Genomic DNA, 12500 nt, shown 5'->3' on the forward strand with positions numbered 1-12500 from the left:
CACCCCTTGGCGGGTGGCATCCGGTCCTAACCGCGGGAGGGGACTGATAGATCACTGAAAAAGAATAGATAGTACATGGGCATCAAAAGGGGCGGTAACTCAGCAGCCAGCTCCCCCAAAAGCCTGGTGAAACAGCTCGGTTTTGCAGGCCCTGCAGAACTCACCGAGTTCCCGAGGGCCCGAAAAGGCTTGATTAGACCTAGAACCCACCGATTGGTCTTTTTGTCAGTCCACGATATCTGTGAAACTCTCCACAAACACCAGTTTCAAACGAATTGTCTTCTTCGTTGTCCAACTTTTGCACCCCTCACGGGGAACACTACGGCATTAGTTATCTTGGTCACCAGCAGCACATCCTTACACGTATGAATATTTTCTAGCTTCATCGTGGCTAAATGTGGTTAGACAGCCAAAATGTAAAATCGGTGCAGGATGAAGGGTGATAAAACGATCCAGTGTTATAAAAGCAGATGCCAGTCCGGGGTCTTCATCATGAAGGCAATTATTTTGTTATCACTGATAACGTTAATGGACAAAATAAGCAGGGCCGGCAGAATCCTTCCAGGGGGCATGGGCGATCCTTTGCCAAGAAGGGTATGTGTTTTCATGGTGGCGGGAGAGTGTCAACTTGCAGATTGAGTGGAGGTTGTAATCCTCTAGGTGTCAAACTTGCGGCCCTCCAGATGTTATGGACTACAGTTCCCATCATCCCTGCCAGCGTCATGCTGGCAGGGGGTGATGGGAACTGTAGTCCCTAACATCTGGAGGGCCGCGAGTTTGACACCTGTGCAAGGATGATGGCATATCCTCCAGCTTGTTTCAGATGGAAATTGACAAGGATGCAGTCTCGGGATACACGATGCTCGTTGGTACCCCTCTTGCCTGCGCTTTCTTCTTCTTCTAGCTGGAAAGCAGGTTGCTTCTTTCACCACCCGTGCTTTTTTCCTTCCCTTTCAGGTGGCGTTTCCTCCAACAAACCAGCTGAGGGCAGCAGCTGTGTAGGAGTGAGTCTACAGCCCCGTGCCTCAGTCGAGGTTTTTGAAGAGGAAGGGAGGGGGGGGAAGAGAGAGAGAGAGAAAGCAAGCGAGCAACCAGCGGCAGAGAAGCTGATCTCTTCTCCTCCTTTTTTTCCCCCTTCGCTTCCCTCCCCCTTTCCAGCTCCTCCTCCTCCAGCCCTTGTGTGGGACTCCATTTTCCCAGCCCCAAAGTCTCCAAGGAAGGGGCTGTGGGAGCAGACATCCAAGATGGAATAGAGCCGATTCTTTCTTCGACGCTGCCCTTGTGTCGCTCGGTGCCAAATTAGGATATACGTCTTTTTTTGGTGTGGGTCTGCGTGTGTGTGTGGACGATTTGCCTTGTGGTTGGCCAAGAATGGACGACCAAGGGAGGCTGATCCAAGCCAGGGGGGCAGTGGGGCTCACAGGCCACCCTGCGGTCCAAGGAGTCCAGACCATGACCCCCCACTCGCTCCACGAACCCCCCTCGGATAACGGAGAGCCTCGGAAACAAGACATTGGCGACATCCTCCAACAGATCATGACCATCACGGACCAAAGCTTGGACGAAGCGCAGGCAAAGTTGGTTACCCTTTTCCGTTCTTGGGCGGACCGGGCTTTGTGGGGGGCGGAAAGTTGGGTGGAAGGATTCCCCTTTGTGTGTGCATGGGGCAGGTTGGGGCGAACAGGCGGCAAAGTGGGGCTTAGTTGACAGAATTGCAGTCTGGTTGGCGTGGGATACGTTCCATGCGCTCTCCACCTCATTCTCACGTTGCAGTGTTTGATTCTGTGGGTGGGGGGGAAGAGGGTGTTTGGATGCCAATTGAGAGTCTTTGGTGGAGAGTTAGAAACAGAGTTGGCGTGGACTTAGCTGATGGAGAATTATGGGCCAAGGGGGCATGTTGATTCGGGTATCCTCAAAAGTCTAAGATTCTTGGCATGCCTCGGGGTGTTGGGTGGAAAATAAAAATTAAAGAGTTGATGGGAAATAAAGGGTTCCCCCTCTTTGTGGGATTGGAGGGGAGGGTGGTGGGATTGGACTGAGAATGGGATCGCTTGTAGGGGAACTTGAACGGACACTTCAAAGGATAGCCAGGGGCCTGGATACAGAACAGCCGAGTGTTAAAGTTTCAGTTTGTTCCTTACAAGAAAAAAAGAGATAAACGGGAATTATTCCTAACTAGGAAGAGTGATTCACTTTGGGAAGGAAGTGTGTAGGGCTACCAGAGGCCTTTTGGATCTGGAAATTTGGACAAAAATAGAAAAGTGTAATTTGGGCACTGCCAGAATATAGGGGACGAACGTTTCCTTTGGGGTTACTGTCTTGTGTGGGGGAAGGAGGCATTGGTGGATGATTTGGGGTGAGAGATTGGAGAGTGGGGATACTTCAGCCTGGAAATGTGGAGCATTTTGGCCACTGTGATGTGGCTGGTAGCTGTTCTGAGAGAGGGACTGGTATCACATTCTGGGTATCGCTTCCCAGATTTGCAACTCCTGGTTCTCAGATCTTTCGCTTAAACCACTGGACCTCACTTCTAGAAAACGTCGGAATCTGATTTGCCACCCACTAACTCTGCCCTCTCACCCACTTTTCTGTCAGAGGTACCAAAAACCCCACACTTGACTGAATTATGGGATATTGGTAATGATGTTTGGTGGCTGGTGTATGTCCAAGGGAGCAGAAGGGTTATGATTTAGTTTTTAGAGTTGTTTTGAAAGAAAAAAATGAAATCATTTCTTTCATCTTTACTTTGTGGGAGGAGAATCTCTCTTCAGCTGGCTCGCTTCAAGAGACTTGTTTGTAAGAGGAGGCGTTCTGTGTGCGTGGTTTTGGCGTGTGAGAATTTTTGAAGCTGTTTGGTGTGTGGGTTTATTCAACAGAACTGTGGTTCACATCAAAGGGCATGTTTAGTTTTTTTTCCTGGAAGGTGTTTCCGCTTGGGAATTGTCGCTTGTGTGTATGTGTGTAAGGCAGAGTTTGTGCTTCTGGTAACTATTGTGAAGTGCTAGTTAGGAGTATGGGTGCTGTAGTTTTGGAAATCAGACCTACTCATGGGTGTTTTTTGTTCTGGGGTACCTGTGTGACGGTGGCATAAAATCTAATGTGAGATAAATGGTGGGTTGGATACCAGAAAGTATGGAGAGGTTTAGTAATGATTTCATGGGCAGTGAAAGATGAGGGATTGTAAACGGAAAAGAGGTTCTCCATAAAGTGTTTCAGCCAGAATCAGAAAAGTTATATTTTGGAGTATTTCAGTGTGGAAACTTTCCCCCTTTTCTTTGCCAATCTGAAAATTAGATGCTCAATTTGGTGACTAGGAAAGATTTACTATTTGGGGATGTTTTCACTGAAAGTTTGTGCCTGTATGTCAATTGTTGGCCTAGTGTTGAGAGTTTTAATTCCATTTCGGAATGGTTTCGGTTTGAATAGCCACATCCAATGTTTTCTGCATTTGGTTGCCCTTTAAAAAAGGACGGTGGTTGGTGTAACCGAAGGGGGGGGATCTCACAGTTTAATTATAAGTGTAGTTAACGAGTCAGAAAATAAAAACCTTATAAAAATTGTTTTGTGGTGAAGTTAGAACAATAAGAGAAGTTAATAAAAGAGAAACATTTTTGTGATTTGGGGGGTTTATTCTAATGAAGGAGGTCCATTCCTTTAAAAAAATTAGCTCCCCTTTGTCTACTTTCCCTAACTTGGAACAAAGTTTGTACCTTTTGCTATCCCTGCAGGTTCCCTGGTGTTTTGATAAACCATTCGCCAGTTTGAAGAGAATGTACGGTTTTAATCATTCTGCCTGTCAGAAACTAGAATTATATTGGGAATTGCTGGTAGTGGTTGGGGATTCCATTATGCTTGTGAATAAAAAGGAATGGGTGTATTCACTAGTCTGAGGCCTTGGAACAGATATATATATTTTGGTTGGGCCCTCGAAACTCTTTCCCAAAAACGTTGGCTTTATCTGTTCTCTCTCCCACTGTTTAAACTGCAGGAAACACGCTCTGAATTGCCATCGAATGAAGCCAGCCCTGTTCACCGTCCTCTGTGAAATCAAAGAAAAAACAGGTATTGTTTGGACCAGGGTTTGGAGGGGGTGGCTATTTCTTGGCTTGCCTTTCTTCTTTCAGTATTTCAGTCTCAATGGAGAATCGTCTAAAGAGAAAAGGAAGGGGATTGGGAGTGTTGGGGGGAGGAGAGAGAGAGAGAAGAGCGGGTGTTTCTCCTCAAGAGGTTTTGCCAGAGGCCTGTCGTCTCCGCGCCATCTTGAAGCGTCTGGAATTTCTTTTTCCTGCCTGCTCTGTTTTCTTTGTAGCTGCTGCTTCACCCCTTCGCCCTCCTTCTCTCTCTTTCTTTCCACGTCGCTTTTGTTTTATTGCCGTGACCCTGCCTCTTGTTTTCACGCTATCCCACTTGGAGGAGGGCCGCCAGAGGTCTCTGGTAGCACCTGGATCTTTTGTCCGCAAGGAAAATCATCGCCCCCCCCGCCCCCCCCCCGCACCGTTGTTTTAAAATAATCTCCTCCGCCTCTCTCTCTCCTTCACCTCACTGTTTGCCAGAATCCTCCTTTTGCTTTGGGACGTGTTCCCATGGTTGGTTGGTGCCGACGTCACTGTGGAGTCGTGCAAAAGAGAGAGCGGGGTTTATATGCAGCCGTGTAGGGCAAATTTGCTATTTCTCTAGCCTGTAGAATTTGCATTCAGCCTGGATTAAAAAGTGACAGAGCAGCCACGGGGCCTAAGCAGATTAATGAAAAGGAGAGTGAGTAGGTAGTCTTGGTTGTTTTTCCGTTGCTGTTGTTAAAAAGTTTGTCTGGCCAAATTAGGGCCCTGCGTCTCTGAAGTAGCATAAGCTGTTTTAAGGCTCCAGTCCTGGACAGAGTTAGGGCTGCCATCTTAAGAGCACTTTCCTTACTTCCAAGGAGACCTTTTAAGGATTGTTATCATAAGCTGCTCAAACCCCCTTTAAGTCCAGGGGAGTTAGGAAGCTTAACTGCATGCACAGAACCCACTGTGTGCGTTTGCAGTTGGTTCACAGGCAGGATGTATGTTTTTTTTATTTATTTTATTTATACTTTGGGCTTCTAGACCGCCCCATCCCCGAGTATAGCTATGAAAAGTGTTGTGTGAGTGTTGTGTGAGTCACCAGCCTTTAGTGGGTGGGTTGCGATCTGGGAGTGGGTCACACCCCGAAGACAGGTGAGTCGCGCAAGCAGCAGCAGCAGCGCCTTGTAATTGTTGTGTAAGGGTGTGTTGGGTGTTTTTGGGGGGAGGTAAAAAGACGAGAGAGGAGGAGAAAATAGAAGGTCAAGAAAAGGTAGATGGATAAACCCCGGCAATGAATCACAGGTTGCCGTTTCAAATTAAAGGTGGGTCTTGGCACTGAAGAGTCTATTGGTGCAAATTCCGTCTGTCAGTGAATGCTGCCTGTTTTGCTCAGCTAAATTTATCGCCAGGGCGTACTAACTAGGAACAATCTGCTCTGTTTTTATCCGGCCTGTGTTTGGGCTCTGCAGTTTTAGAAACGTGAGACGCTGACCAGGGCCCCATGCTTTTCACGGTCTTTAGGCCCCATTGTTTGAGCATTCCCATTCCATTCTTCTGTGTATGGGGAGGGGGGTATTGGGGTATTGGGTATGTTTTGGATATCGCCTTTATATGGCCTTCTTGTATACCGCAACTGATGGGTTAGTTTTTCAGATGCCAAAGAGTCCTTTGCAGTTTCTGTACTTTTAATGTCACATAAACATCATGGAAATTGTGTGTGTGTCGGGGGGGGGGGGGAGCTTGTGATTTTAAACAAAGCTTGTACAGCATGCATGCTTTCTTTTTTTCCTGTTAAAAGTCCATGCTGCAAAAAGTCCTTAGTATAGTGGTAGCGAACCTATGGCACGGGTGCCAGAGGTGGCACTCAGAGCCCTCTCTGTGGGCACGCGTGCCCAGAGTTCATCATGTGGGTGGGGCAGAAAATCACCCCCCACACACACACACACACATCTAGGCTGTCCTGGTCACAATCCTTTACCTGGGAGTAAGCTCGGTTGCTGGCAATGGGGCTTGCTTTTGAGTAAACCCTCCTGGGGTCACGATTCACCCATTCGAAGCGTTGAATGGTTGCTTCACCAAGCTTACTCCTGAGTAATGTGCACCTCGGAGCCAACCGTTTTTTTTCTAAACTAAAACCTCAGTATTCAGGTTAAATTGCCGTGTTGGCACTTTGCAATAAATAAGTGGGTTTTGGGTTGCAATTTGGGCACTTGGTCTCAAAAAGGTTTGCCATCACTGCCTTAGTATGTCCACTTGCCAGGGGTTGAAATGGAAGGCAACTTTGCACGTTCTAAAAAGGATCTTCCATGCAGGAAACACCTGAGTATAGATATCACAGGTGAAAATTTCATGGGCTTTTTTTTTTGGCCATATCTATGTGGTTTGAACAAACTCAAAGCAGAAGAAATCCTATGTGTGTGATGGCATGCTGTACATGGGCTCATGTTTCCTATAAGGAAGGCCTGTTCTGGCCTGTATGAAGCAGCCATCTGCCAAACACAGGTTTCATGTTATGTCCAGCCCAAGTTTTTACGTTTGTGCATGCAGTATGCACTGAAATGCATTTGTGCACGAGTTGCAATTCTTTTCTTTTTGGTAGATAAAAGTGCTCACCACTGTTCAGACTTGGAACTGTACTCCTTAATCACATGTTGGAGGTTAAGGATTGAACTCTTCTTAGGTTTTGTTGAAGAACCTGCTGCTGCTAACGTCTTTGGTTGTGGGCATGGCAGTTGGGCTGGACACCACGTCCTGAACAACCGTGCCCATCTTGGCGAGCTTGTTGGGGTTGAATGGGAGCGACTGAGAGGCCTGGATCCAAGGGACAGCGAATGCCTCCTTGAAGAACGAAAGATTGGTGGTGCAATCTTTATTGAATAATCCTGCCTTTAATCCCTTTAAGTACAGTGGGCCAATTTCCAGCATCTCCTTCTTAGCCAAGGTGGTAGAGCAAGTTGTGTCCGGACAACTCCAGGTTCTACTGGATGAAATTCAATTTTCTAAATCCGGTTCGATCTGGATTCCATCTAAGCTTTGGGAGTGAGTCTGTTTTGGTCACCATGGTGAATGATATTGGGTGTATGTGTGTGAGAGAGAAAGAACAAGAGAGAAAGAGAATGTGTTCTACCCTGTGGATTGTCTTGGTTCTTTCCTGGACTTCGATATTATCAACTGTGGTATCTTTCTGGATCTCAAAAAGGATATTGAAGAGATAGAAAAAGTGCAGGATTGGAGCACCTTCCCTATGAGGAGAGGCTGCAGCGTTTGGGACTCTTTAGTTTGGAGAGGAGACGTCTGAGGGGGGATATGATTGAAGTCTATAAAATTATGCATGGGATAGAAAATGTTGACAGAGAGAAATTTTTCTCTCTTTCTCACAATACTAGAACCAGGGGGCATACATTTGAAAATGCTGGGGGGAAGAATTAGGACTAGTAAAAGGAAACATTTCTTCACACAACGTGTGATTGGTGTTTGGAATATGCTGCCACAGGAATGGTGATGGCCACTAACCTGGATAGCTTTAAAAAGGGCTTGGACAGATTTATGGAGGAGAAGTCGATCTATGGCTACCAATCTTGATCCTCCTTGATCTGAGATTGCAAATGCCTTAACAGACCAGGTGCTAGGGAGCAACAGCTGCGGAAGGCCATTGCTTTCACATCCTGCATGTGAGCTCCCAAAGGCACCTGGTGGGCCACTGCGAGTAGCAGAGAGCTGGACTAGATGGACTCTGGTCTGATCCAGCTGGCTTGTTCTTATGTTCTTAAGTAAAAGAGATAGGAGCCCTCTATTTAGTGCTTGTGCTTTTGTTTGCATACAACAGGGGTGTCCAACTCTGACACTTCAAATGTTCATGGACTACATTTCTGGCATGGCCAGTGGGGAATTGTGGCTGTGGGAATTGCAGTCCATGAACATCTGAAGTGTGAGAGTTGGACACCCCTGGCATACAGATTTCCAAACGTACTGCTAATGAATTGAATTCGATTAGATTGAGTTAGGGAACCCAGATGCTCCTTAACAATTATGGAACCAATTTTTTTTGTTGTGCCTGTCACACTGGCTGGTATCTATGTGAATCCTGCTGGAAGAAATTGTCTGAGGAGGATATAGAGTCACTTGGGTTGTCAGATCTAGGTTGGGAAATGTCTGGAGATATTGGAGGCACAGCCTGAGGAGGGTGCATTTTGGGGAGAGGAAGGCCCTCACTGGGGGTGTAATGACATAGACTCCGCCTTCCAGAGCAGCCATTTTTTCCAGGTGACCTGATTCCTGTCACCTGGAGATCAGTTGCAATCCTAGTGGACCTCTAGCCACCTACCCAGTGTGCTCATGACACTAAACTGTACTCCTGATTTTCAATAGATCTGGGTTATGATTCTGGCAGTGCAGTCCTATGTGGAGTTACTCCAATCCCATTGAAATCGGTGGATGTCGACTCCACTGTGAATAAACTCAAAACAGTATTCCTTGCGGTTTGAGCCCAAAAAGATTCAGAAAAAAAGCGTAGATTTGCCAATCTTGGACAGGGACATATTCCTTGGAAAAGGTCAATTACTTGGATGCGTTCCAGCAGTTAACTTGGTAGTGGCAGTAGCCATGGAGTGTGTTTGGTCACTGTTGGGTGGTGTGCCAATCATACCTTCCTATGGGTATACATGTCTTGATAGCTCCCTGACTACTACAATGTACAGTATGTGGGATTGCCCTTGGAGACCATCTGGAAAATATAGCTTGTCCTGAAACTGGTGGCTCAGCTGTTATCAAGGGCCATGTGCAGGAAAGGTCACAATTTGACAAGATGTCCTTTTGTTCCCAGTTTTGTTTCTTTTTTTCCAAATTCAACATTCCATTGCTTTCACATCCTGCACGTGAGCTCCCAAAGGCACCTGGTGGGCCACTGCGAGTAGCAGAGTGCTGGACTAGATGGACTCTGGTCTGATCCAGCAGGCTAGTTCTTATGTTCTTATGACTGTTGAAGCCCTAAAACTTGTGGAACTGAGACATGTGAGGAAACTATTTTTCCCCTTCCCATCATGAATTAACACAGTGGGTCTCATGGAGGCCAAACTTTGATCCACCAGGAGCATGCCTTGTGCCCTACTAGGCCAGAAAGCACTTTTCTAGTGGACTAGGCTTCGTATGCTGGTCTTATTGTTTTGGCTTTGCTCTTTACTGCCCTCCTGTTGGTTTGATTCATATATTTTCATGGGTCATGTTTTATAATACAAACTGAGGTTCCAAATTGGGTAAAAAGGCAGGGCGAAATGTTTTTGAAGTGAAACTAATAAATACATTGCATGGGATAGAAAATGTTGACAGAAAGAAATTGTTCTCTCTTTCTCACAATACTAGAACCAGGGGGCATTCATTGAAAATGCTGGGGGGAAGAATAAGGACTAATAAAAGGAAACACTTCTTCACGCAACGTGTGATTGGTGTTTGGAATATGCTGCCACAGGAGGTGGTGATGGCCACTCACCTGGATAGCTTTAAAAGGGGCTTGGGCAGATTTATGGAGGAGAAGTCGATTTATGGCTACCAATCTTGATCCTCCTTGATCTGAGATTGCAAATGCCTTAACAGACCAGGTGCTCGGGAGCAACAGCCGCAGAAGGCCATTGCTTTCACATCCTGCATGTGAGCTCCCAAAGGCACCTGGTGGGCCACTGCGAGTAGCAGAGAGCTGGACTAGATGGACGCTGGTCTGATCCAGCTGGCTTGTTCTTATGTTCTTATGTTCAAACATTTTTTTTCTCTTGCCTGTTTTGAGGACTTCAGAAAAAGTTTTTTTTAATTATTATTTTATTGTATCATTTGAATTTTACAGTTTATAGTAATTTCCTTCTTCATACATTTTCAAACAATACTTTCCCCCCTTTTCTCCCTCCCCCCATTACTTCTTCTTCATAGTTTTGTCACGCAAACAGCAGTAAGTTCATTCTCTGTAGCCTCTTCTCCCATATTTCTTCATTGACTCGGACTTCAGAAAAAGTTGAAACGAAGGATGTTGTTAATATTGTAGATCAGTTTGCTTAAACAGACCCCTGTTGCTGTGCTGATACCCTGTTTCCCCTAATATACGACATCCCCGAAAAATAAGACGTAGTAGAGGTTTTGCTGAAGTGCGAAATAGAAGGCATCCCCCGAAAGTAAGACGTAGCAAAGTTTTTGTTTGGAAGCATGCCCGACGAACAGAACACAGAAAAATAAGACATCCCCTGAAAATAAGACATAGCGCATCTTCGGGAGCAAAAATTAATATAAGACACTGTCTTATATTCGGGGAAACACGGTATTAGAGGGTAGCTGTGCTGGGTCTGTGGCAGAACAGTGAGATTCAAATACCGGTATGTGTTTTTAAGAGTCTTGTCTGACAAGAGACGCTTTGACTCGCGAAACCTTATAACCCCAAAACTCTTGTTGGTCTCGTAAGATTCTACAGGGCTCGAATCTAGCTGCTCCTGTGCTACCTTGGCGCAGCATGTGCATGTAAAGTCATGTTTAGTTAGTATTTCCCATCCCCCTGGCTATCACAAGCCTGCGTATAGCTGCACATACAATTGTTGTATTTATTTATTTGCATTTTTGCCCTGCCCTACCAGATGCCCGCAGGGAGACTTAAAACCTGGCCCCACCCATACCTCTGAAAGAGAATCTTCACTCCCCGTATCCAGGGCAGAGTGCGCTCTTTCCTTAAAAACAAAGATGTAAGCAAACAGAAAACGCCTCCTCCCACATATCTCCCACCACCATCCAAAATGTTGTTCTTGGAGATGTCCAATTAATTAAACAAATGTTTCTTCGGGTTGCTTAGCTTGCGTTCTTGCCTCTGCATTAGGCAGAAATTAAGGGAATGAAGAGCAACCTATGAAATACCCTGACACAATCCCTCTCTAGGGTTGCCAACTCTGGGTTGGGAAGGTTCCGGAGGTTTGGGGGAGGAGCCTGGGGGGGGGAACTCTGCCACCCTCTGGTGCTGCTGTTTTCTCCAGGGGAGCTGATTCCTGTAGTCTGGAGTCTTTAATGCCACAAGAGCTCTAGGCCTCACGTGTTGACTGGCAACTCAGTCCTGATCCCTGACCTGTTTGGCTACTTCTGGGGTTGAATCCCCACTACCGTCTTAGCCAGGTTTCAGAACACAAACTAACCAGGTTTGAGGGACAACCTCCCCATGGCTTGCGTGGCAGATTCCTCGCTTTCTGGCGCTCGTTTCTCCCCTGTTAATCCGCTGTTCCGGCAGGGACCTGGTTGCAAGTGGCATAGAACCCCATTAACGACGGTTCAGGGACTGGATCCGAGGGGAGGGATGGGGGGTTGAACCCCTGACCTGTTTCCTGCCCTGGAGTGTGAAGCGGAATTCGGGCAACCAATCAGCGCTGCGATGTGCATGCAGCCTTTCCTTGGTTTCGTTTCCGCTTTTGCGATCGGCCAACAGAAAGAAGGGGAAGTAAACGTTAAACAGTCAAACGTGTAACTTTGAATTGTTAATTGTTTACACAGTTAAACAGCCAAACGTTAAACTTTCACACGTTGGTTTTTTTGATCACGCCCCTACAATGTATGTTTCCGCAGTGGGAAAAGGTCCCGCCCCATCAAGGCACGCCAGCCAATCAGGGGAGACCGGCGAAGCGAGATCACCTGGTAGTGGGGATTGCTAAGAGTTCTGCAACCAGGTGTGTTTGCTGTGTGCTTGCTGTGGTGGGGAGGGAGAAACTCCGATGAAGAGGACACGGTTTCACAACGAACAGGTTTGGATCTGCGTGAAAATTTCAAGTGGGGATTCGACTTGGGGGTTCTCTTGACAACGGACAAAGGCAGTTGATTGGTTGTGGTGGGTTTTCTGGGCTGCGTGGCCGTGGTCTGGTAGATCTTGTTCCTAACGTTTCGCCTGCATCTGTGGCTGGCATCTTCAGAGGTGTATCACAGAGGGAAATCTGTTACACACCAGCATCTTCGGAGGTATATCACAGAGGGAAGTGTGTAACAGACTTCCCTCTGTGATACACCTCTGAAGATGCCAGCCACAGATGCAGGCGAATTGTTAGGAACAAGAGCCACCAGACTACGGCCGGACAGCCCAGAAAACCCACCACAACCAGTTGAATCTGGCCGTGAAAGCCTTCGACAGAGGCAGTTGAGTTTTTTAAAATGATGGTTGTAGAGTGAAAGTCCCATGCCACCTCAAAGACTAACATTTATTTTAATTGGAGTTTGCCTGCATCCCAGCTTATGTCTTCAGATATTCAGAGATCCTGCTTAAGGGAGAATAGTTGTGCTTGAACAAAGAACCTTGATCAACTTAACCCAAGTATAATGGGTTGTAGCCCCACCATCTTTAGTTAAAACGCATGTCCGTATCTTGTGACTGAGCTGCCAAATGCGAGACAGAATGAAACCAAGTGTATCTCTTGAACAATATGAATTTTTAAGCTAAGGTACGTAGGAGAGGTGGGG

General features: G+C 46.6%; 1 protein-coding gene across 1 annotated transcript; it reads left to right on the plus strand.

Moving 5' to 3' along the window:
• The first annotated feature begins 1169 nt into the window (after positions 1-1169).
• LOC125424852 lies at positions 1170-6920 on the plus strand. The gene is made up of 3 exons (XM_048482289.1): positions 1170-1577; positions 3989-4434; positions 6640-6920. Exons 1-3 carry the CDS (start codon positions 1372-1374, stop codon positions 6918-6920), a joined length of 933 nt encoding a protein of 310 aa, XP_048338246.1. The 5' UTR covers positions 1170-1371.
• Positions 6921-12500: the final 5580 nt, after the last annotated feature.

This window comes from Sphaerodactylus townsendi, unplaced genomic scaffold, assembly GCF_021028975.2.
Source record: "Sphaerodactylus townsendi isolate TG3544 unplaced genomic scaffold, MPM_Stown_v2.3 scaffold_123, whole genome shotgun sequence".
NCBI lineage: Eukaryota > Metazoa > Chordata > Lepidosauria > Squamata > Sphaerodactylidae > Sphaerodactylus > Sphaerodactylus townsendi.